General features: G+C 39.8%; 1 protein-coding gene across 1 annotated transcript in view; it reads left to right on the top strand.

The window, feature by feature from the left end:
* Positions 1–1,228: 1,228 nt before the first annotated feature.
* The window catches only part of LOC124165881 (lysine-specific histone demethylase 1A-like), a 63,369-nt gene continuing 40,858 nt past the window's right edge, over positions 1,229–23,739 (top strand). Inside the window, exon 1 of the mRNA XM_046543422.1 lies at positions 1,229–1,295. Coding sequence (XP_046399378.1) covers positions 1,229–1,295 — 67 coding nt within the window. The remainder of the gene's footprint in view (positions 1,296–23,739) is intronic.

The following is a 23,739-nucleotide window of genomic DNA, read 5'->3' as shown; positions in this document are numbered from 1 at the left end:
TAGTCATTCCATTAACCGCGATAATACGACTGATAGCATATAATAAAAAAGGCAGCACCTAGATAAGAAGACTGTTTTCCTAATCGCATTGATACAGTGGTGTAACGAGGGTGAGGTCCGGGGGGTCCGGACCCCCCCTCGAAATGTAAAAACACAATTAATATCCCTCCTAAAAGAAAGCAAAACCATGAATTTGCGAAAGATTTCTATGACAAATGAAGTTTTTTCGATTATGAAAAGTGTTAAAATTAGTTTAAAGCCTTCTACTTACAGTTAGTACCCTGTTTTTCAAAAACTTTCCTTACTGGTTTTGGAACCCCTCCAACGAAATTCCTGGCCACCCCACTGCATTGAGACACAACGATATTCTACAGTAGTATAATATTTCAAGTTTGACATTTAAATAATTGACCCGATGTTCTCGTTGCATATGATGCTATTGAGGTCTTCTAGTTATTGACGAAGGAAATCGTTGAGGCACAAGTGGATGGCAAGAGCGGAGAAGAAAGACCTCGAAAAAAACATGTGGAACACTTAAAGGAGGATGTGAAAGGGAAGAAATGCGTAGGTGTGAATTGATTAGCTGATAGGAGAATTGAGTGGAGGTCAAACCATTCTTGGGATTGTTGATCAGTGATGATGATGTCGTCTACCCGGTGGATAACCCGTGAAGACTTCATCAGCTTTCTTAATGGCACCGGGAGGTGATGATTTTTGGGTGCAGATCTGGGCTCTCGGGCCGAAATTCCCCTTTGGCGTTTAACTAATGTCCACATGGATTAGCACGTCGCATGTGAGTCCTTCGCACTCGTGTGGAGTGGCATTGGCCGATGCAGGGCACGGCTGCCGGTTTCGTATCGATGACGCCGATAGGAGCGTGCCATAACTTAAGTGCTAAGGTCGCTTGACGGGGTCGTCCCTCTGCGTGCTGACTGCCTTTGCCAAGAGTTTTGTTCGTCAATGATTTGTTATCTACTCTCCTAGTTTATGTGCATTCCTCGCCAAGAAGATTCTCTCTGCATCCTAATCGGGTTGTTTTGCAGCCCAACTTTCCCAGTGCTTTGCGACCTTGCCCGATGGGAAAATAAGTTACTGTGACGCATCGGATTTTATGGAGAATAGTTTCCATTGTCCTCGGTGTATTCCAAATACGGTGGTGACGTAAGCATTACGAATCATCTGTAACCAGTCGTTACAGTCCTTCGCTTCCGGGGTTGAGAATGACGGAATGCCAGATGAGGAGATCGAGGTGCTTTCATCTACGTCTACGAGGTACAGTGCAAGCCACCACCAGGGTGTGTGGCGCGGGGTGATTCCATATCAGTAGAGATGCGTGAAAATCGCAAATGCGATAAAGCGATATAGATGCGATGTGCGCAAATAATTGCGACAAAGATGAGATGACTGGACCTTTATGATATTTTTACGCAAATTTGCCTTTTCTACGCCAAAATTCGTACATTTTGGCAGATCGCAGTTTTAATGCTCCACCGACACTCACCGCTTAAAGAATTTGAGCGACTGGCCAGCTGCTAGTTGGCTAGTTGGCTGGCTGCTACGTGGCCGCGAACTACAAGTGGGCGCGGGCAAGCTACACCTCCGCCACTGTATGTCTTATTCCTTAATTCATTATTGTTCTACAACATGATTATTTAAAATATATTCTGTATTTTGTCATATAACTGTGTTTTACTACATTTTATCGTCATCTACCTAATTATGAAAATAAAAATAGACGCCACAAAATGCGATAAACTATTACTGAAAGGGCGAAGTCACGTATCTCTACATATCAGACATGTAGCCCTCAACCAAGCCATAATCAGACACGCGCTCGCTTGCTGGGCACAGGACAGCGAGATTCGAATTCGGATTGTCTTTTCTCCCACTCTTCTTAGCACTTCCTCGGTATACTTACGCGGACTATCCATTCTATCTTCATGATTCTTTGGTAGCGTCACATTTCGAATATAAATTTATGGAGAATATAATTTCCATTGTCCTCGGTGTATTCCGAAGACGGTGGTGACGTAAGAATTACGAATCATCTGTAACCAGTCGTTACAGTCCTTCGCTTCGCTTCGTAGAAATGCTTTGGCGTATTACAGAAGTGATGTCCTTTTAGGAGGCCGGTTTATAGGAATAAAAATAGCAATAAAATAATTGTGGGAGCCCGTAGCATGATACTCCGGAATATGGTGAAAATAACGCAAAAAATTAGCGCAGTTTTTGGTGGATTTACAATCTATGGTAAATTTTGCGTGAACTTTACGGAACGCTTAGGGTCGTATTAGTTTTTTTCATGCGCTATCCATCCGTGTTTAGTTGACTACAAACCAAGAATGCGGTAAGAAGACATGTAGGGATGTAAAGCAACTGAGTATGTATAGGAGTGGAGACATAAGCTCCGAAAAAAGACGTATCGATGTAGCTAATAAACAGCTTTTCTTTACCAGCTCAACTGGCAACCCCTGGTAACTTCAGTGCTGTTTAAATTTTTCCTTCGATGTTGTTGCTCTTTTTATGTTTAACTGATGAGGTCTATTTTTGAAGTCACTACTATAGTGTGTTAAAATCATGGATGCAATCCTTGGAAGGCACACTTCTCAGGCCATGTAGCCACTTCTTAGTTTCTTAGTGTAGTATCTTGGTACCTTTTGATGGGAAAATATCATGAATAACTGTATTGAAAATGCTGTTGTAATAAAGGCCATTCATGAAAGTTTTTCGTCTTATAGCTACGTATTTACTGCAGATTTTAAAACTTTTGTAATTTACTTATCCAAGAAAGTAGCATATACTTTTAAGCAGTTAGTTTTTTCGATATCTTTCCCAACTCGGGCAGCGAGGCGAGGATACGTGATCGCTGGTCGCGGGGCCTTGGGTCCGATGGAAGTGCCAGGGTGGCCGAGGGCGGAATTTGCTGAGAGGTGGATGAGGGTGGACTCCGTGTTTGTGGTTGGCCGTCGCTTCTGTGGCGACATCTCTTATTTCCTCGCTGGATTTGAAATGCGGAAATCATGTCCATGAGCGCCTTGCCGGTTCTCTAGGCCTCCCGCCATTTATTGTTTGGTTTTTATCTTTTTTGGGCCATTTTTTATTCATATTTTAATATTTATATTTATTTCTTGTACTTTTAACGCCGATATCTGTGACAGCATTTCTTATTTTCTTTCTGGCGGAAATGGTTTCCATAAGCGACTCTTTTCGATTTTGTTGGCCTCCCGTCATCTATAGCTTGGGTTCTATCTTTTGTGACCTATGAGTTTAATTCATGTTTATTATTATATTCAATTATATTATTATTATATTCAATTACACATGTCAATTATTTATATTTGTTTTTTGTTATCATTAGCGCCGATATCTGTGGCGACATTTCTCATTTCCTTGCAGTATTTGAAAAGCGGGAATCGTTTCCATAAGCGACTCTTGAAAATTAATGTTAATATTTTTTCTTCATATTTTTATCGCCAATTTGGAAGAGTTTCAATATCTTCCAAAGGTATTTTTTCAAAAAGTCCAGTCCTGTACGTTCTGAGGTTAATTTATATAATAAGAAACTGCTGTTAACGTTAAATGCCTGTTCTTCATAAAAATATGAATGGCCTGTTCTTTCCCGACCTCGATGGTGACGGGCCAGGGTAGGTAGCCCCTATCCAGGGCGTGGTTGTTTGTGCACGTGTAATTTTATCTATTGACGAAACGCTGATATAAAAGGCCATTATGAGCTTTTTTCGGTGGAATGGGAATGAAGAAATGAGTAAAAATATAATAATAAAACAGATATTGGTTGACGTCTCCATGTACTTGCCACATACCATAGCTATCACTGTATCGCAAGTCTTAATGCTGAAAGTTACATCATTACAGCTCAATTAGTCTTCAATGCCTTAATGCTGTCGTGCTGTTTTTGGTTGCTTTATCTTCCATCGCACGCGGAGTAGTCGAGAGTGTGTGCAAGGGATCAAGTTTGGTTTTTCGCGCGAAGTACGACTCATAATTTCCAAAGCATCACTAGCAGTCGGAGAGCGGAGCGTGTTCTAATGGCTCCATTACGTGAAAGCGATATACCTTATCTGTAGCGCACACTGTTTTCGTATTATCCCTCCCCTATCTCTTCGAAGGGAAATCTCTGCTCCTCTTTTCCCATCTCCAACCGCCAGCGGACCCTCATTCCTAATCTTCGTGAGACATATTTTACTAAAGTATTCTACCGATTAAGGTAGGTTTCCATGGAGTGCTTAAGAAGAATTCCGTGAGCCTTCCCTTACATAACGCACTTCCCTCTTCAGTGCACAATAAGACCTACTACCTTTCATTCTATCTAAAAATTCCATTCTTTTCCTTCCCCTCCCTCGTTTACCTAACATTCTTCCCTCTAGCATTGTTTTCAACATCCCATCCCCGCTAAGTACTCGCTCCTTCCATACCTTCTGTCTCCTCCGTGTCTCATCTAAAAGCTGCCTCTCCTCACCCACCATGTCCAGCACTTCGTCGTTCCTCCTCCTCTCCATCCACTTCACCTTCTCCATTCTTCGCCACACCCACATCTCGAATGCCCCAGTCTTCTATCGTCCTCCTTCCTAAGTGTCCACGTCAAAAAATTCCACAAAAATATCTTATATATATAAGTTTCGACGTGGCACATCATCATCTGGTACAAATGCATAGAAGGCAGAGAATAAATAGTCACAAACAAAATTCTTTAATTATTTCAAAAACTTACAGAAACTCAACGGTCTGAGGTAAGAGCTAAGGAGTGGAAGTCTCAGGGTTCGGAGCTTGGCCAAAGGGATGAGATTCCGCCCCTGGGAATTCCACCCCTTAATCTTCACCTGAGATCATTATGTTTTTGAAATGCTTTGAAATAACTTTGCGTATTACTGTTTATTCTCTGCCTTCTATGCATATTTGTTACATTTTCATATTTTTATGTATTTTCCAGATGTAGACGTGCCACGTCGAACATTAAATTAAACGTACATTTAATATTTACGTGGAATTACAAAGTTTTCTTTACTCTTCATTATGTTAAGTGGATTCCAAAAAGTCACTCCTGAAACAACTAATTATTTCATGACGCACTTGAAACATCATCACTCAGTGGATTGAGGTGGACGGACGCGGATGTGGAGGGGGCGACAACACATTTTTTTTACGAAAATATGAATCATTAACGTGGCTTGCGACGCAATTTTTGTGCCTATACAAATGAGTGACTGTACAAATCCTTTGTGTTTCATGGATTTTTACTTTTCAAAGGAAAATCCCCGCTTTCATATCCCCATGATTCGTAGAAAGGTGGTAAATCGCCCAAAATTACGAATTTTATCAGTTCCAGTCTTGCAAGCGTTATGTTATCGATTTTCCCATATTTTTAATGAATTTAACGCGTGTTTTAATCAAATTTCTAAGAGTGGAAAATTTTTAATCCTAAAAATGTGGTGAACAGCCAACTAACTGCAGAAAAAATCAGTTTGATCACATTGCATTTTACCCTTCTGAATCGCGTTTGAAAATACCCTGTGAACTGTATCTTAAACTACCTACTTCATAGTGACGAAGTCTCGTAAATGAAAAGGAAACTTCGTTGATTTGCCTAATACCATTGAACGAACGAAGTCTCGGGTCTTTCTTATTTCTGCGGTGGACATTTTGGCTGACAGGAACAAAATAATTGTCGATAAATGTGATCTTTGCCATTGAGAGTCATGATTTTGAATGGCTTAAAACTATTCATATTAACTTTACCCCACATGGAACTCATTTTTCCATGGATATATTTATCACATAAGCGTTTTTTTAGTTTAATGGATAAATGATATTAAAAGAGGTATAGTAACGAATCGCTTGTAGTGTTTTTTTATTTAATATCCTTTACTTTTGTCTTTTAAATTTATTGCGTGATTTTCAGTAGCAAAGTATTATCTATTGACAACAGTTTTCTCTCAGACCGTTATAAAGCTCATGAAAAAGAGCTTATTAAGAATAATAATAATTCAACTCCTTTTCCTCCTTAATTTCATTTAATAGAGAAAATATAAATAAAAAAATTCATCCGCACATTCGAAAACAAATTTTCGGCCGCCCTAACTTGAGTGTCGCCCATGCTGTGTGCTTTCGACAGTTGGAGCCGGTGGTGTCCCCAAGTTATTTCCAGAAAACAATTCGAGGAGGCATTTATTCTTCGGGTCCTTTTCTTTTCACGCCTTCGCTGTGGGAGTTGTCCCTCACCGAATGTTTAAGCGCCGTTCAGCGTTTTTCCCTTATTTATGAGTGGGCCGCTGTTTCGGGAAACGATATTTGGGCGGACGGCAGCCGTTCCTCGCGACACCTCTTCCCTGTCCGACGATCCTAATCTGCGTTTTGTTTCGGGAATAAATTCTGTGGGCCCCCGCCCTTGCTTCTCTTCCCCTCCTAGCCCTTTCTCTCCACGCACTGCACGCACTTCATATGAGTAGTTCATTGTAGTGGATCGTCATCTACTCATTCACTCTTATGAGCCGAATCATCATCGTCATTCACTCTTATGAGCCGAATGAATTGAGTGAAGGTATTCGATGCAAGTATTTATCAAGGCCGTTTTATACGGGGCACATCGTTGCGCCAGCTGACATCTATTTCCCTCTACATAATACCCTGCGAGCCACCTCTAGGGTGTTTGGCAGGGGGTGATCAATCACCAGCATGCAGCATGAAATTAGAACATGCACACCACACAGTACAAAATACGTCACGCATATCAGGTAGCTGAGTGCTCTGCTAGCAGGTAGCGCTTGGCTTAAATAAGGATTATTAATACCCTATCAAACGAAGAAAACTTTTCGACCATAGGCAATTTTAATAGGTGATTATTAAGACATGTTTCCCTGAGCTCTGTGCCTCATGCATGCATTGGTAATCTCAGACGATGTAAAACTCCTATTTACTCGTATAGAAACTAGGTCCCTGTGACGTCACATTGAGTGGCATCGCATGGGCGGCAATCTGGCCTTTTTCAAATGAGGTTAAAATTGACCATTGCCATTCGTCTAAACTGGGATTTCTAAAACCAAATAATTTGTGTACTATGAATACACTAATGGTGGGTAACGAATCGCAATCAATGCATTTCGTTTTCTTAGATGAAGGAAACTACCCTATTTCCACTTCATTTAGTTCATTGGTTATTTTATTTTTATTTGCAGTATTCTGCATCTACATAATACCCTGCGAGTCACCTCTAGGGTATTTGGCTGGGGGCGTTCAATCACCAGCATGCAGCATGCGATTGGATTCCCACATGCACACCACACGGACCAAAAACGTTACGCATGCATACAAATAGTACTACCACTTTCAACCAAAAGTAGTGCTTGCCAACTAATCATAAAGGTTCTCTGCCAATGAAGCTAGAACACACAAAACATGCTGTTAGAAATAATTATAAAATTCAGAAAGATGCATTAAGGTATACATAAGTTATAGGCTACAATACGAGTCATCTATTTGTTAGTTCTAACGCTGCCGTTATAGTCTCTTATTGATCGTGGGAAAAAGACTTTCTGAATCTGTCTGTTCTGCAGTCTATCTCTCTTATTTTATTTATATGATTTGATCTTCTGTAGTATATTAGCGTTCCTAAGATATGGCTAGACTTAGTCAGAAAATACACTGCTCTGGAATTTATTTAATAGTTTTAGTCTATTCTTCAGTCTACGGCGTGACAGATATTCCCATCTGAGGTTATCTAAGAGGTCAGTTACACTAAAAAGACATTATTATCGACTTTTATGTAACAAGCAGCTCTTTGCACGCGTTCTAGCTCTTTTTTTAATAAAAATTTAGTCCTCATAGTAAATGTGAACTAGAGGAATTATTTATCTCTGCGCAAGCGACCAAGATTAAGTTTCAAAAATTCGAGGTCACGTGCTGGGTCGGATAATTATTATGTGCCGATTCCGATTTAAAATTTTGCAGTCATTAACTGTAGTCCTCTCAAAGATATAAGTGCATATTAGGATTTCTATAAAGCTCTCTTTGTAAGTCATTTCTTTGCTCATTGTTTCATCCCCCGCCTTTCTGTCTCTAAACGTTCTTTTCTATCCAGACTTCCTTCTTCCATTAACTCCTATGCCAAATGTGTTCCAAATTTTGATCCTTTTTTTCATCCCTCATCCATCTTGCACCATCACTATCGTAATTTCCCCCCTATTCCTCGCACCACCCAATGAAATTTACTATTATTTGTTGTTTATTTGTAAATACTGTTGAATATTTTTGTTCATTATTGGTTACGTTGCTTAATATTATTGAATTGTTTCTCCTGTTATTGTAGTCCTCCGTAACTGGCCTCGTGCTGTTTTTGGACTGGATTAAATACATAAATAAATAAATTAATTGACCATTTTGTGGGTTTCAATGCTTGCCTGAGCTTTTGCTGAATGAGATTTGGTACGCGTGGTTCATTGAGTCCACTTGGCGCGTATTTTTCATTGCATGCATTGGGCTAGCGCGGTTTACCTATTGTGCTCATTTTGAGCGATTTTAGTGAACGATTCTCGGCGAGAAGCGAATCGCATGAACCGAGTCACCAAAATGAATTGAAAAACCCCACCTAGAGCTCGCATCCACTGCCTCCTCCCGCCGCTATGCATTATGGGTCCCTTTCGTGCCAACTCTTCCCTGCAGTCATGGCTACCCATGTACCGCGACGCCTCCCGCGTGTTGCCCTTCCCCTACCTCTTGTTTGCCCTCGGCGGACTTTATGGCTCTCCGCGATATGAAATACGGCCGTTTTAATTCCTAATGCTGTCGTACTCCTCGGGACGGCCACGCGCGCACCCTTCGCCTGTCGTGCCCTGGCCTTTGGGGGGGGGGGGGGGGTTCAAGTTGAGGCCCCTCTGGGGCTTTACAACAGTTTAATCAGGCTAACATTCCTTTATGGCTGAGAGTTATTGCTCCATTTTTAAACAATACGAAAAAGACTGGACATATTTGAAAACAAATCCCTCTTTAGGCTCATATTGAAATAAATATTTGCAATTTTTCACGAGTATAAAATTTATTACGGCCTAGGTTTCAATGTTACTACATCATTTACATCTTGAGGATGATGTAGTAACATTAAAAACTTGGTCGTAATGAAATATATAGGCATGAAAATTTTCAAGTGCAGTACACTCCCGATTATCCGGGCTAATGATGGGGAGAGACGGCACGAATAATAGGAAAACACAGATAACCCAAACTTTTACTTAAATGTCTTGTAATGTTCATAATTTACGTGAAACATTCAATAAAATATTATTTATGCCGTTATTCTGTCATTTTAGAGTGCTTCCCGGACTCGTTGAGAGCTTTCTTCGCCAGTTCGCGATCTTTTTAGCGGCGATAACATGGTTGTAATCGTATTATTAATGCTCTATGTAAGGCCTGGTTTCGAAAACCACACATCCCAAGCTGTGTGATCACGGATACGGGAAACTGGTGCAAAAAAACATTTGAAACTACACTGTCCGGCACCATACCACGCAGTCGCGTCTCGCACAAGTTGCCCGGTTTGCAACTGCTGAGGGACGTGTATCCGTGATCACGGAGCGCGGTCGCGCCTGTGGACCGCTTCAGTAGAGGTAGAACATTTAATTGAAAATAATTCTTAGCAGTAAAAAAGTAATAAGTTTATCATTAAATTTAATTATTTAAATAAAAAAGTTCATATGAAATGCACAAAATAATTTTTTAAACAATATTAACCATATAGTCAATTGACAGATGAACTTTATCTCAACATTATTTCGCCGCGGCGCATATATTTATTTACTCGCTTAGCTCGCTGGGGGGGCTCTGCCCCCCCTAGGCCCCCCCGAAAAAGGCCTTCGGCCTGTTATGCTCACTGTGGGAGGTCTTACACTTTTTGTTTGCTACTTGTTACTTAAGGATCGTTTACTTTTAAGCTGGCTAACTTAGGTATAAGCAATATTTCCACTTTCACGTAAAACGAGCGCATGGTACGTAGGCTACAATGTGAATGTAAATATTTATAAAGAGAAACGTTTTTCTGAGGGGCTAAAAAAGTAAAATAAATTTCTACGAGTTTCTCTAACTTATTCAATTCAAATACAAAAAACGTTGAGACCACGTTCCACTGTAACACCCAATGCATACGTAATATCATAACATAACGACTTTACGAATTACAATGAAAAACACGTTTATTAATTATTTTCCACAAAACAACCAAATTCTTGATATACGAATAAGATGTAACAGCTGTTCCCTTCGTAAGCGAATTACGTTGGGACTGAATATCAATATCTAGAAACAAATGCGCCTTAGCATGAATTGGGGCTAGTATAACGAATTTTATCGAAATATTATTTATCGTGATCGTGAATGATTTCACTTCAGAAATGCCTCTATTTAAAGTTTTAATGAATCGGGATACACAAATATCTCAGCTTTAATATCCAAAACGCAATGCGCAATAACTCTGGTGAGAACGGAGTGAGTAACGGATCACAGCCTTTGGTGTACAAGACATTGTGAATGTCAAGATTTCGATAATTTTCACAGTTGAATAACTTAGTCACTCAAGGAAACGTGATTTTCGCAAGACAAATAATTGAATAAGAAATACCTTTATTTGCACTTATCTTCCATATTGTATTATTCACTGCCTATTCACTCCTGCAGCTCACGGATAACATTGTACATTAAAAAGGAAATTAACGGAAAAAAGAACGTAAACAAAAATAAAAAGTTATCACCATCACAAAACACGATAATAAAATCATTTTTACCAACCTATATTATGTAAGACTTGTTTAAAAGTCTTTCTACTACAATCGTGTATCGCCAACAAGATACGAACTATAGTCAACAGCACGAATCATATTTCAAATATGGCATTTAGAGCACTTGTTAACTTTGAAATTAATAACCACCACACTCTCGATGTAATATACCAAAAACAACAACTAATTTCTTACCTTACATTTCTCCGCTTTTCATTTGAATGCGCTTTGATTTAAACAGGTGTTTGTTCTTGCGGAAAGAAGACGCAAAGAAATAGACACTTCAATTATTACTTTCTTAATTTCCTACCTTATATTTATCAGTTTTTCGTTTCATTTCCTTTATCTTCTTTCCCAGTTTAGCTCCTCTTGTTTGCATAAACAAATATGTTGCTATGATTGTTAGCTTGTATGACTGCCGCGCCGCCATTGGAATTTGGTGGCCATTTTTTGAACTAATCCCCATACACTCAATTTTATATGAATAGACTGATAAATAATTGTAAATTTAGTGTTTTCATAATTTTTCCTGGGGTTTCAGACAATTTAAGAGGGGGTCTTCATTAGACTTTTTGCCGTATCTCGTCTCGTTCACCCCAAACATTTGTATACGTGAATGAATGAATGAATGAATGAATGAGTGGTCGTTAAGGGGCTTCATGTTATATAGATACGTATATAAGGGAATAGTTTACTGGTAGAAATTTGCTACCATACTTAATATAATATGACAGAATGTTTGCTTTTTTTGTCGCTAAAACGTGCTCACCTTAATGTGTTCACCTACTTTTTTTGAGGGGGAAAATTCCCGTTGGAGCACATTTACCACGTTGCCGCCGAGCCCCTTGGGCAACCAGACAGCTCCAGGGTGTATCACGCTTGTGTGCAAATCCTATGCTTTCTCTCACGCGCACGCCCACCGCTTGCCGCGTTTTATCGGTGCGAAACTATCGCCACGAAATATTTCCTGACTGACTTTCTTTGATTAAAGTGTGAAGGGTGCCTCGAAAACTTTGGCCATTTGTACCACCTATAATTTACCCAGTGATTTCCCATTGCAATGAGAGCGTAGATCGAAGTTTAGGCTAAATTTACCTAGTAAATTCGAAGAAGATATTTTCTCAGACGGCGTGAATCATATTCTTCATTTACCGTCGTACTGTGGTAGACGTGATCGTGAGAATAAAACAAAAGAAATAGACTGCAAAACAGAGAGGTTTAAAATGTCATTCTTCCCTCATGCTATAAAGGATAGCAACGGTGTCTCAATTAACAGAATTAATGGCGTCACTCGCTAGGACGACTCTTTGCACGTTTTTTTGTCCTTCCATAGTTCTAACCTTGTATGGATTTGCAATACGAATTACTTACCACTTGTAAGTTTTGTCTTTGCATGAATGTGCATTTATATTTTGCTAGTGTGCGTAATATTTCTATGATCGTGCGGTGTGCATGAGGCGCTTCTCTTGCATGCTGCATGTTGGTGATTGGTCATCCCCTGCCAAACACCCTAGAGGTGGCTCCCAGGGTATTCTGTAGATGTAGAGTAAATTGCATGCTCACTCTTCTTTTTTCGAAAATTTTGGTATCTCTTGCGTATTTCAATCACCAAAATTAAAAAAATAATGCACAAAGCACCGTGTTTTCAAAATATATTGCACAAATATTGAGCACACGGAAATATTGCAAACAAGAAAAGCAAGGGCTCGGCCGTAGCGGCGGAGAAAGCACAGAATCAATTCATGTTTTTTAAAATGTTATTTCCTGTAGAATCTAGTCCCTAAGCGGAGATTTTATTTGTTCACGATTTAAAACTTCATTCTTCTTCAGCATGGTACATGCTTCATGTATAGTCAGTATATGCAAATCTGTGTATGATGACATTTGTTACGAATCAATAGTATATTAATATTTAAATGGATTTATAGGCTTCATCGTCATTTACGTGGAAAGTCATTCCTTATTAGGTGACGTATCTCATATGTATTAGTTTTCCACGATGTTCTAAGAGCAGCTGGTGCTTATGTCGCCTGAGACATGCAGAAATTCACCTCAATGTCTCTTTCTTCCCTAGTCTTCTTGTGGTTTCAGATGTATTCGTTAAAATCGAGTCCCAATTCGCCAGTTGAGTACCTAAATCCTAGGATTTGGGCAGGACGCCATCTTAAAAGGGTATCCCAATTCGTTATGCAGCATAGAGGAGTGAATTTAGGCACCCATTTTGGTCGACAGATTTGGTAATCGATGAGTGCTCCATTTCCCACGATTCAAAGTGTGGGAAGCGTCGTTAGGATCAGAGAAAGTGCAACAAGGCTGCCAATGTTGGGAAGTACTTCGTACTTTCGAAACAAAATGAGCTACTCCCTACTAAAGAAACGTGAAAAACTAATATTTAACCAAAGGTACGAATTTAAAAAAATACCCCTACTTCACTACTACTAAAAGAAAAAGGTTTCCTAAGATACTAAAACGATGAGAAAATGCTCTTCTGCAACATCAAAAACTCTAAATCACTTGCACGAGACACGCAATCGTACTTGAACGTTAAAAATGTGGGATGTGAATGGTTTCGTTCTTCATTTGTTTAAATCATTCCAAATTTACCTTGTTTTTCATTTGGTCCATGCCCAACAGATGGCAACACCTTCGTTAGGATGTCCCAATATTCTCTTCTCTCTCTCTTTTGTCTCTTTTGGATTGGCTATCCAAAATTTGGCCGCCCAAATCCATGATTACTAATGCCTAAAGAGTTGGGACACGGATTAAGTTATTTGTCACGTTAGTGAGAAGTTCTTCTCGTTTTCTTCTTCTTCTTCTTTTTTATAAGCCCCTCTTTTTCTCTGTGATACAGTACGCGTGACAGGAAATCGTCTTTTGAGTCTACGAATTCTTTCTCTGAGGTGTCTCCGTGGAGAAGATTTGGGCTCAGTGAAGTGGGGATGGATGGGTTGAGAGGGCGAGGTAAGAAGGAATTGTGTTACACTCACGAGCGTCGCCATTAATCTTGAATACCTGGACGACACCGTGACATATCTGATTGCCCCTTTTCCAGTGTGTAGGTACCTATTTGCTTTTGGATGCGTTTTATGGGAGCGTTTGTTTATTTTAAAAAGAGAGTCCTGTGTTTCCGGTTCTTGGCGCGGCAATGGCCATTTAAATCTCGTGGCTAGGCATCTATTAATCGCTGTCACCAGCTGTGAGATAGCGGTTAGATTAATGGTTTTGCCTTCGGAGCTGAGAAAATACGCCCGGGATCATTGTGATATCACCCGTCCAAATTTATGAAAATATGTGCCATGTCTATTCCCTACTTTATTTTTCATTCAGTGGCTGGGGTTGTATCTTCTACATATGCCTGTATTCAATCTTTGCATTAGAAAGACCGTTCACCTTGAAGTTTGCGAAGTGACCTCAACCGTGTAGGTCGTAAGATTAACCTAACCATAAAATATTTTTCTTTGTTTCGATGACCGTATTTTTCGATCAACTTGACACTCAAATGCTACCGTTCTATTCATATTATTGCGGTATGTTAATTTCATTCTATTTTTAGGCGTAATCTTTCAGTTAAGGTAGGTTTTGTGGGAAAGCGAAATGTCATTCCTAATATTTTACTTTTAGAGATACATCATTGTGAGAATTTGGGTGGGCAGTTCAGATGAATTTTGTCTTTTAGCTGTACAAGCCTCTGGGGTTTCAAATGATTTGTCATCTCCTTTTCGCGTCGCTTTGTATTCCTCCCGACTTTCGCCATAGTAGCCTCTCTTTTGTTTGATGCCCATGGGGTTTCACCTCTCATACCATCCACTTTGTTTCTTCTGGATTCCTTCCAGCAATGTGCTGATGGCGATCGCAGGAAGATACTACCATATTTTGGCGGTGTTCAGAGTTATCTGGTGGCGAACTTGAATCAAACAAATGAATAAAAGCGAACAGACTATGTATAAATCCACCAATTTATTTATGTGGTACTACTAGTTTCGACGCAGCGGCGTGAACCTCCACGAAGTTGAGCCTGTTACGATAGAGATGAGTCAAACAGTTAAATTGTTAAAACGATTTTAATTTCTCCTGGTGAATACAATTGATGAGTTTCTCGGGTTCTCAGCCAGTTTAATTCTGTCGTATAAGCCGACGTTTCGAGAGACGACTTGTCTCCCATCCTCAAGGCCGTGTTACTTTTTGAAAGTCCAATTTCACACTGAAACGATACGACCGTTTACCGAGGACAATAATACGGCTCAGGTGTCGTCTGATTGGCTGTAGGTCTTTTGAAAATTTTCATGTTCTCCCCATTTGTTTTTTATACTGCTGATTACAGTTATTCATGTATTGCTAAAGGCCTGGTTACACGGTTCATTAACACGTACAAGTTGATGTAAGTTTGCGTGAATGATTTTGGTGGACCGGAACGGAAACAGTACGAATGCATGAACCAAGTTAGAACAGGTTCTATTTTCCGTTCATGCATTCGCACAAGTTGGGTGGTCACACGGTACATTTTCGTGTTCATTCACGCGTTCATACATGGAGACATTAATCCGTACGTGTTAATGTATCGTGTAACCAGGCCTTAAGATGAAAGCCGGAATGAAGACTTTCGAAAGAAAGAAAGAAATGAAAAAAATTGTTAAATTGTTTATTTATTTGTTTACTGATAGTATGTTGTGTTCATATTTCGAACATTAGGGTTGCTCGGAGAAAAGTTGAACATAGTCGACTTAGAAAAAAATAAAGTGAATGTGGTAGACATGGGGGGTGAGGAGGTGAAACGTTTATTGGAGGAAACAGAAGGTTTGGATTTAGCGAGTATTTAGCGGTAGGGATGCTGTAAAAGTTAAAGTGAAGAATGTAACGTGGCGAAGGAGGAGGGAGATGGTAGAATTCATTGATAGAATGAAAGGGTTATTGTGTTACGTGTACTAAAGGAAATATTCCTTGTACAAAACATATTGTGCGCGATCCAGTTAATGTTAATCTTAATTTTATTGTTGGTAGTGGAAAAATATATAGAAAAAACATTTTTTTAATCAGCCAGCCATTTTATCAGCCTCAAGGTGTTCGCTATTCACGTATCCTCTCGAAAGGTAGAAAATGATCAATGGAAATGACCTCGTAGCATGAGCATGCCTATAAAGTTTAAAATTCTTTTGCACGTTTAAACGGATTAATATCGCCCGAAGTTTTGATGAAGAAGATATATCTCCTTGCTTTCTTAAATATGAGCTGAAAACGGCTGGATTTGTGGAATGGACGATAAAGAGCAGAGTTTCGTCTTTGATTTATTTTTGACGCTACGTTTTTGATGCTACACAAATTGTACCATTGCCAAAAAATTGGTGTCAATAAAAAATACCTATAAATAATCATTTTTAAATGCAAATTACAATTTTATCTGAAGTTATAAGAATTAGTTCCGCATAGTACCCCTATTTTCCTCCTATCTTTTTAAAGAACATTCCCTACCTGATAGCGAAAAGTATAAATTTGTACTTACTCTCATCAAATAAGTATGCACAGTTTAACGTTAATGGTCGCGGTCGATCCAATCTGAATCCAATCGATGCTTCGATGAAAGAAATCTTTGCTGCTCTAAAATTTGAATTCTTTTTTTTTAATTTTTTGGTCTTCAAGTGGCAATAAACAATGAATCGTTTATTGCAGAAACTCCACAACCAACAAGTTGTAAATTTTATGGAAATCAAGAAAAAATTTACTTGCTCGTGTAATTTAGAGGTTTCGGCACTAAACTGCTGCTAAAATAATTTGAGGCTTTGTCTAAAGCCTTAAGAATAGTCGCAGTTGTGTAGTTTCATCTACATCTCATCTACATAATACCCTGCGAGCCACCTCTAGGGTATTTGGCAGGGGGTGATCAATCACCAGCATGCAGCATGCATTTGGACTCCCACATGCACACCACACCGTCCAAGAAACGTCCCGTATAATAACAAACTATACTACTATATGCTGTTAGAAATAGAATATAGAATAGAAATTCAGAAACATGCATTAAGTTTTACATAGGTTAGTAGGCTACACTACAAGTCATGCAATCTATTTACGAGTTCTATTGCTGCCGTTATAATCTCTTATTGATCGTGGAAAAAATGACATTCGGAATCTGTCTGTTCTACAATCTATCTCTCTTATTTTATTTATATGATCTGATCTTCCGTAGTACGTTGGCGTCCGCAAGATATGGTTAACTTCGTCAGAAAAGACACTGCTCTTCAATTTATCTAAAAGGTTTAGTCTATTTTTCAATCTACGGTCCGACAGAGATTCCCATTCGAGTTTATCTAAGAGGTCAGTTACACTAACAAGACTATCGTAACGACCTTTCACATACCTGGCAGCTCTTCTTTGCACGCGTTCTCACTCTGTTATTAAGCCTTTTTCATGAGGGTCCCAAACACTGGCAGCGTATTCCAAATGTGGTCTAACGAGGGAAAAGTAGCTAATTTCTCTCACTTTGTCGTCGCACCTTCCCAACATTCCTCCAACAAAACCCATTTCACGACTAGCCTGACCTGTTATTTCTCGAATATGTTCATTCCACGAACCACCATCCACGAACCACCACGACCATGTCCATCCATTTCTGCACCGAACAATGGATATAAAGTTGTAGATTCATAGTGTACTGAAAAAGTCAAAATAAAATAAAAATGTCTGTTATGAGGTTTCAGTTAGAAACTTTTCAATTGATTCCTTCATTAGTTGGGCAGATTTGGCACCTGTTAGATTTAAAGTAATTTAGTAAATACATAAAATGCCTTATGTAAATATTTGTTTCATATCTAGTGACTAGGTATATGTGGCCTGGTTGTAACCACGTGACCGTAAAATTTTACGCACAAGCCCTTGAAATTACGTCATATGGAATTGCAGTTACTACAATAATAGCGATTTTTAAGACCAAATGAATGTGAATCACTCTGTGTGAAAATATGCGTCCTCTTCAATAAACTGTGGCCTCTAGAATTGCTGTTGCCCTACAGTCGTCCTTGGGAGAGAGCTAGGGAAGGGGGCAGTGGCGGCTCGTGAGTCAAATGCCTGGGGGGGCGCACTCCACCGGGCACCACTCCACTTTTTTAATATTTCGTGTATTTTATTAAGTTTTTACGGCAATCTAGGAATAAAATTTAGTAATGCCATATGTTCCGTTTTTTTCAACAAAAATACCTAGTTTTCCTAATAAAGCTTGATTAATAAATACTAAATGCGGTAGACTCTCGTTCATGCGGATCCGCTTAGTCCGGACTCTCGATTATACTGATCAATGATCTTGAAGAATAAAAATATAATTGCTGCGATATTTTGCAAATACAAACGAAAATACGTAACTTTAGGTTTTAGCGCCTACATTCTTCGTGCGGATATGCCCGCAATACACTTATGTTGTTCGTTTTGCAATCATAATGCGTTATTTGTCAAATCTATTCGACATTTGCAAAGATTTAGGTAGCAATGACACTTGTAACACCTGAGGAGGGAGGGGAGTGTCACTGACTTCCACTAGGCAACAAACACTACTAGAATGCGCGCGCTTTGCTATTGTAGATGTAAACTTTGATTGCGGTGTTCGCGTTGCTTCTTGAATACAGTATGATTTAAAATCAATAATTAAATATTTCTCACACATTTTTAACAAAATCTGAAATACTCACATGCCTTTAGTTATATTGCACAAGTCCATCCTTCTTTCCTTTTGTCCAGCAAAGTGATCAATTACACGTTCGTTGAAATCAGCGCCGGACAACAATTTCTTTCCGATTGAACACATAGCAAGGGCACTAGTCTATAAATAAACAAGGGACGACACAAAATGAGCCGACGAAAAATACGACCAAAAAGAACAAGGTGCCAGGACACAGATTTGGGGACAATTTTTCCCTATATTTCCCTAAAACAAAAACGAGCACTGTTGATTAATTCAAAATTGTCTTCTTGAATGTACACTTAGCACTAAGAAACTTCTTAATCGGCAATTAAGCACAGTTAACTCCTCAAAAATGATGTCTGAACTCATTTCACTCCGTTCTTAAGGAGAGTCTTGCGTTACTATAAGGAAGACTCAAGGGAGATAGAAGTCGTGGTCCACAAATGATGATTCAGCTGAGGGACGAATTTAAGGTCAGCAAAGGCACTCAAACAAAAGACGTCACGCACCATCTCCTTGAGTCTAAGATTCATATGTGGCAAACACACGAAACGCCAACGGGTCGCACTTGGAATAACCATGTCTTCGAAATCATTGCCATGATATAATAGAAAATAAATTCTAGATCGTAAAAGAAGACGGCTCTGAACCACAAATAGGAGCTGTAAGGATCTCCGCACTGATATGAACTCTTCGAAGCCACTTAAATCAGACCCAAGTGGACATTTTCCGTCAGACAGCTACCGCTCTGCCACTGAGGAATTAGGTGAACATGAACTAATACAACAAGGACGGCTAGAAAAATGATGAACCTACACACAAAAGGTGCATTGTACGCGAAACTTCTTGACATTCATTGAATGACTCTATTTAAAGTCACGTTTTACGGGTTAAATCATGTTTAATCCTTCACCCTATCACGCACGCACCTATTTCTTAAATTATAAATCAGTGGGGAATGTTAACTGATTTTTCCTAATACTGCAGGTCTTTTGATAAATTTATCTGAAAAATAGGTACCGCATTTCTAATCATCGGGAAGATATGAATACATTGTTCAGGCCTAAACATTATAACATTAGTTTCCCCAAGGTTCTTGAAATTCGTAATCATAACAGAACTGTGGCAAATACTCGAGAATAGTTTTCCTACGTCAATACGGCCTTTAACTGGTTGGATTTTATGTGTTCCGGAATTCAAACACCCAAAAACGCAAGCATAATGAGATAATTTATTTTCTGTAGCAATATCTACCAGTAATTAAAAATTAAAATCGTATAACTACACCCAGTACAGTGACCATTCTGATTCCGTACGTCCCTTTTCTGTGGCAGCACCAAGTAGACGCCAGTTTATACGCCCGCCGGCCTGCGCAGCGATGTCAACTCACACGTCGCTCAGCGCATTCTCGGACGACGTCCCAAGACCTCCATAAGACACAACGTTAGACGCGTCATAGCACCAGCGGCCCCCACCACTACCACTCTCCATATAACTGCATGGGGATGGATTGGGACGTTCTGGCCAGCGCCCCACGGCTACAAATACGAACTTCTCGCGCCATTTCTTTTCGTGTTTTTCCAATACTTTCGATGTATGGGACTGAAAAAACACTTTGATTAATTAGATGTTTAATTATAAATTAATGGATATTTATTCTTTTTACTTTTTCAAATATTTGGGAGGGGCGGCGTCCGAGAGTCCTTATGGGCAAGCCGCCACTGGAAGGGGGAAAGAATTGTCTTTTGGCGTGCCAATAGCTGCGTGCGCGCGCGTGAAAGAGCCGATTTACAGCTGGGAGAGAGTGGACAAGATGCGGCCAAAGACAGTCAATTGTTCCTTCGGAGGGTGTTGGTGTAGTGAAAAATCCCGGTCCGGGCAGTGTCAAGTCCAGTATATATCCGCCTTAAGTTATGCGAGGCCGCGGGGGCGGGGTAGGGAAAATTCTATGTTCTGCTTTGATGTTCGAGGGGACGGGGGGATAGAAGTACTGCGAAAGAGGGGTGTTCAGGAATGCCGTGATTGTCTCTCTCGCCTGTGCTTTTGTGTGCGAGGGAGGATGCGGGTTGGGATACGTTGCACTGTCTCGGTCACATTGCAGGTCCCAAATATAAAAAAAATAGATCAGTACTCGCTGCAGTGAGTGAAATAGAGCGCATTTTCTCTTGAATAGATCAGTATTTTTTACTGCTATTGGTGTATTAAACAGCGATTAGTTTATTACGCTACAATAGGTATACTTAATGCTTTAATTAACCGAAAAAAGTGGATTGCGAAGGAAACTCTAAATACGATTTTTTTTGTGCTGCAATCAGTGCGTTATACTGCTGCTAGTAAAAAAAACTAGAAGTCATAGAAGATGCTTTGTTAATTTCGAGATTTTTTCGTCCAAGGTCGGAGAATGGAAACCTTTTTACTCAAGTTTTACTAAAACAACGTAAGTTAAAGTATTAAATACTGATTTATCTAAAGAAAACTGAACATTTTGGACCTTTCGAGGAATTAGATCATTTGACTAACGCACAGTTCATTATAGGCCCGAGGAATGTAAAAAAAGCGGTTAAGGAATGTTAAGGATATTAGCAGCAGATAAATTACGCAATTACTGCAATCAGGACTTAAATTATTATTGCATTTTGAGTTTATTGCGACGCTAAGAAGACGTAAAAATGAATTGCTTCAGAAAGAAGGGCGTTTCGAGTCGATTAGTGTGAAGGCATCTTAGGAATGAGGCGATTGCTACATTTCCGATTATTAAGTTAATTAGTTTCTTGAATATAAGGCTTTATAAGTTTATAGCATTACTTCAAGGTGAAATCGGGAAAGAAAGTGAACAGGGTACGTGCTGGAGTGAAGAAAAAGGCCATGGAGGAAGTTAGACATAATACCAGGCCTAGGGGGGTATTTTTTATTTATCAAAGTATTCCATTGATTAAGGTAGGTTTCTATGAAGTATTTGAGAAATATTCTGGCAGCCTCCCATCCCTTCATGGTCTTTTCTTTTAAATTCACAATGAGGTCTACTCCCTTTCATTTTATCTTAAAATCCTATTCTATCCCTTCCTCTCCCTCGTTTGCCCATCATTCTACCCTCCAGCACTGTTTTCAACATGGGCGAAATTATCTTAATTCTGAGGTTTCTGGGCTTTAGGTGAGGGGTGAAGTAGAGGACTGTGTGGATCCATTGAAGAGGGCTGAGGTATGAAACAAGCTGCAAAAACAAATCGTGGTGTTCAGGTAACACTGTAGCGTATTACTATTTTAGAGGACGTATATCCCCCACTCGAACGTTCTTATATTCTTTTGATTGCCTTATATTATTTGATTGGCTCATTCCTTCATGTACAGCTCACGCTACCATCAAGAAATATCCAAAGTATATAGAGTAGCCAAGATTTAACTGCATTAAATGTTGGAAAGATTATGTTTCAGATACTCAGTTCAGGTGTAGGTTAGATGATGACGCTAGTGCTAAACAAGTGACACGTCAAGAGATCATGAAAAAATTACCACCTTTTTATTTTCAATGATATTCTTCTTAAGTACTCCTTGAAAACTTACCTTAAGCTGCAGAATACTGTAATCATAATAATGTTATCTTAAAGCAGAGTGTCCTCTGCCCCCTGAACCGTCCTAATCTCTTACGTAACTCTCAGTAATTCTGTTTGGTTCCAAATGATCAAAACTATGGTATGATTCCAAAATCTGTACTTTGCCACAGCATATCGCCATATTCTGACGGTGTGATGATGTCTATCTTCTGCTCCCTGCCCTGAGTAAACTGATCTTTAGTGAATGAAGTGGAATATACCTCACTTAATCTTCGGTGCGACTTCTGTTTGCCCAAATGGCCCTTTTCTCCTCAACTATCTGATCTAGAGGCAGTTAAAGAGTACGTGAAGCGTTCACAGACCATCTTGCGTGCTTAGGGCCCCTTTAGATTATGCTTTCCCAGGAAACCTAAATTATAAGGACAATGATTATAGTTCTCGCTTACCGTTTCTCTGGGATGGAGGGAAGAAACAATGACAGGACGATTTAATCCCAGTCACCGCGATCCGGGCTCTTTTCACTTCGCCCCACGCAGACGGAACAAAGTCGAGATCTCATGGTCTTAATTCGCCCTCATAACGCCCTGGCCTCTATACTTAGGCCCTTCTTATCTGTTGAGATATGGTCGCGCTGCCACATACGAATGCTCGGGAGATAGGTTAACGCTTCCGCCGACGAATGGTTTCATTCACGTCGCCCTCTTCCGTTTCCTCCACTTCTGACCTGGGAGACGGTGAATGAGAAGACCTCGCTAATAGCTCTGGTGTCAGATGCGACGGGCCTTTTCCCCTAGGAGGCGTCGGAGATGAACTAGGACGATAAGGGGTCGTGGCAGGGGCCATTTCAGTGCACTCCAAGTTCGTTATCCGGCTCGTATTCAGTTCCTCGGTGCTTCTGCTGAGCTCGTTAATCACGCCGTTGGCGACGTTCAGATATTGCGCACGCTGCGAGGGTGAGTTGCCGATGCCCGCGAAGTGTTACCCTCCGAATTAGAAAACCGAATGAAGGTGGAAAGGTTCGAATGAACCTTCCCACCGAGATTGCAGTTTTTTCATATTCCAATCCGTTTCCTTCTTTAATGAACTTGACCGGTGGTGGCGTGAGAAATCTTTACTTCGAGGGTCGCCTTTTTTGACACATTCCACGCGTGGATGTTCTCAAGTCTTGACATTTACATCGAGGAAATCGTTGAATAGAATGGTTCGCCTGAGGTGAGCAATGATGACGTTTAATCAGTGTGGAAGTATTGCAAAAGTTCTCTTTAATATTAAGGTATTGGGCGCACCGATCCTTGCTGCCGATTAGATTGAATGAATCTGTGCACAAAATCTGAAAAGACGGGGAAAGTGTTTGTAATAGGACAAGTAGTGCGGAGGAGTGAAAATACTCCTGCGAGGCAAAAGAACTATGAATAATATGAGTACTCAATAATTATTATCAATGCCGTTTATTTGAAAACAATGTACTTATAAAATTCTCATTTTTGAACGATATGTGTTTTCCTCTCTAGAATCGAGGAAAATTACCTTTGTGAGATAGTTTAAAAAAATATGTTTCATGCTTACGTTACAAAATTGGGATGCAGAACTGATAGAGGTGGATGAATTCGGTTATTTGGGAGGCAGGATCACTAACGACGGTAGAAGCAAGAGAGAAATTATTAGCGGAATAGTCCAAGCGAAGAGAGAATTCCACCAAAACAGAGAGCTGCTTACAACTGGAAACTTAAATCTGGAATCAAAG

Source organism: Ischnura elegans, chromosome 9 (assembly GCF_921293095.1).
Source record: "Ischnura elegans chromosome 9, ioIscEleg1.1, whole genome shotgun sequence".
Classification (NCBI taxonomy): Eukaryota; Metazoa; Arthropoda; class Insecta; order Odonata; family Coenagrionidae; genus Ischnura; species Ischnura elegans.
The sequence above is the reverse complement of the archived record's forward strand: the minus strand, read 5'-3'. Positions and strand labels throughout refer to the sequence as shown.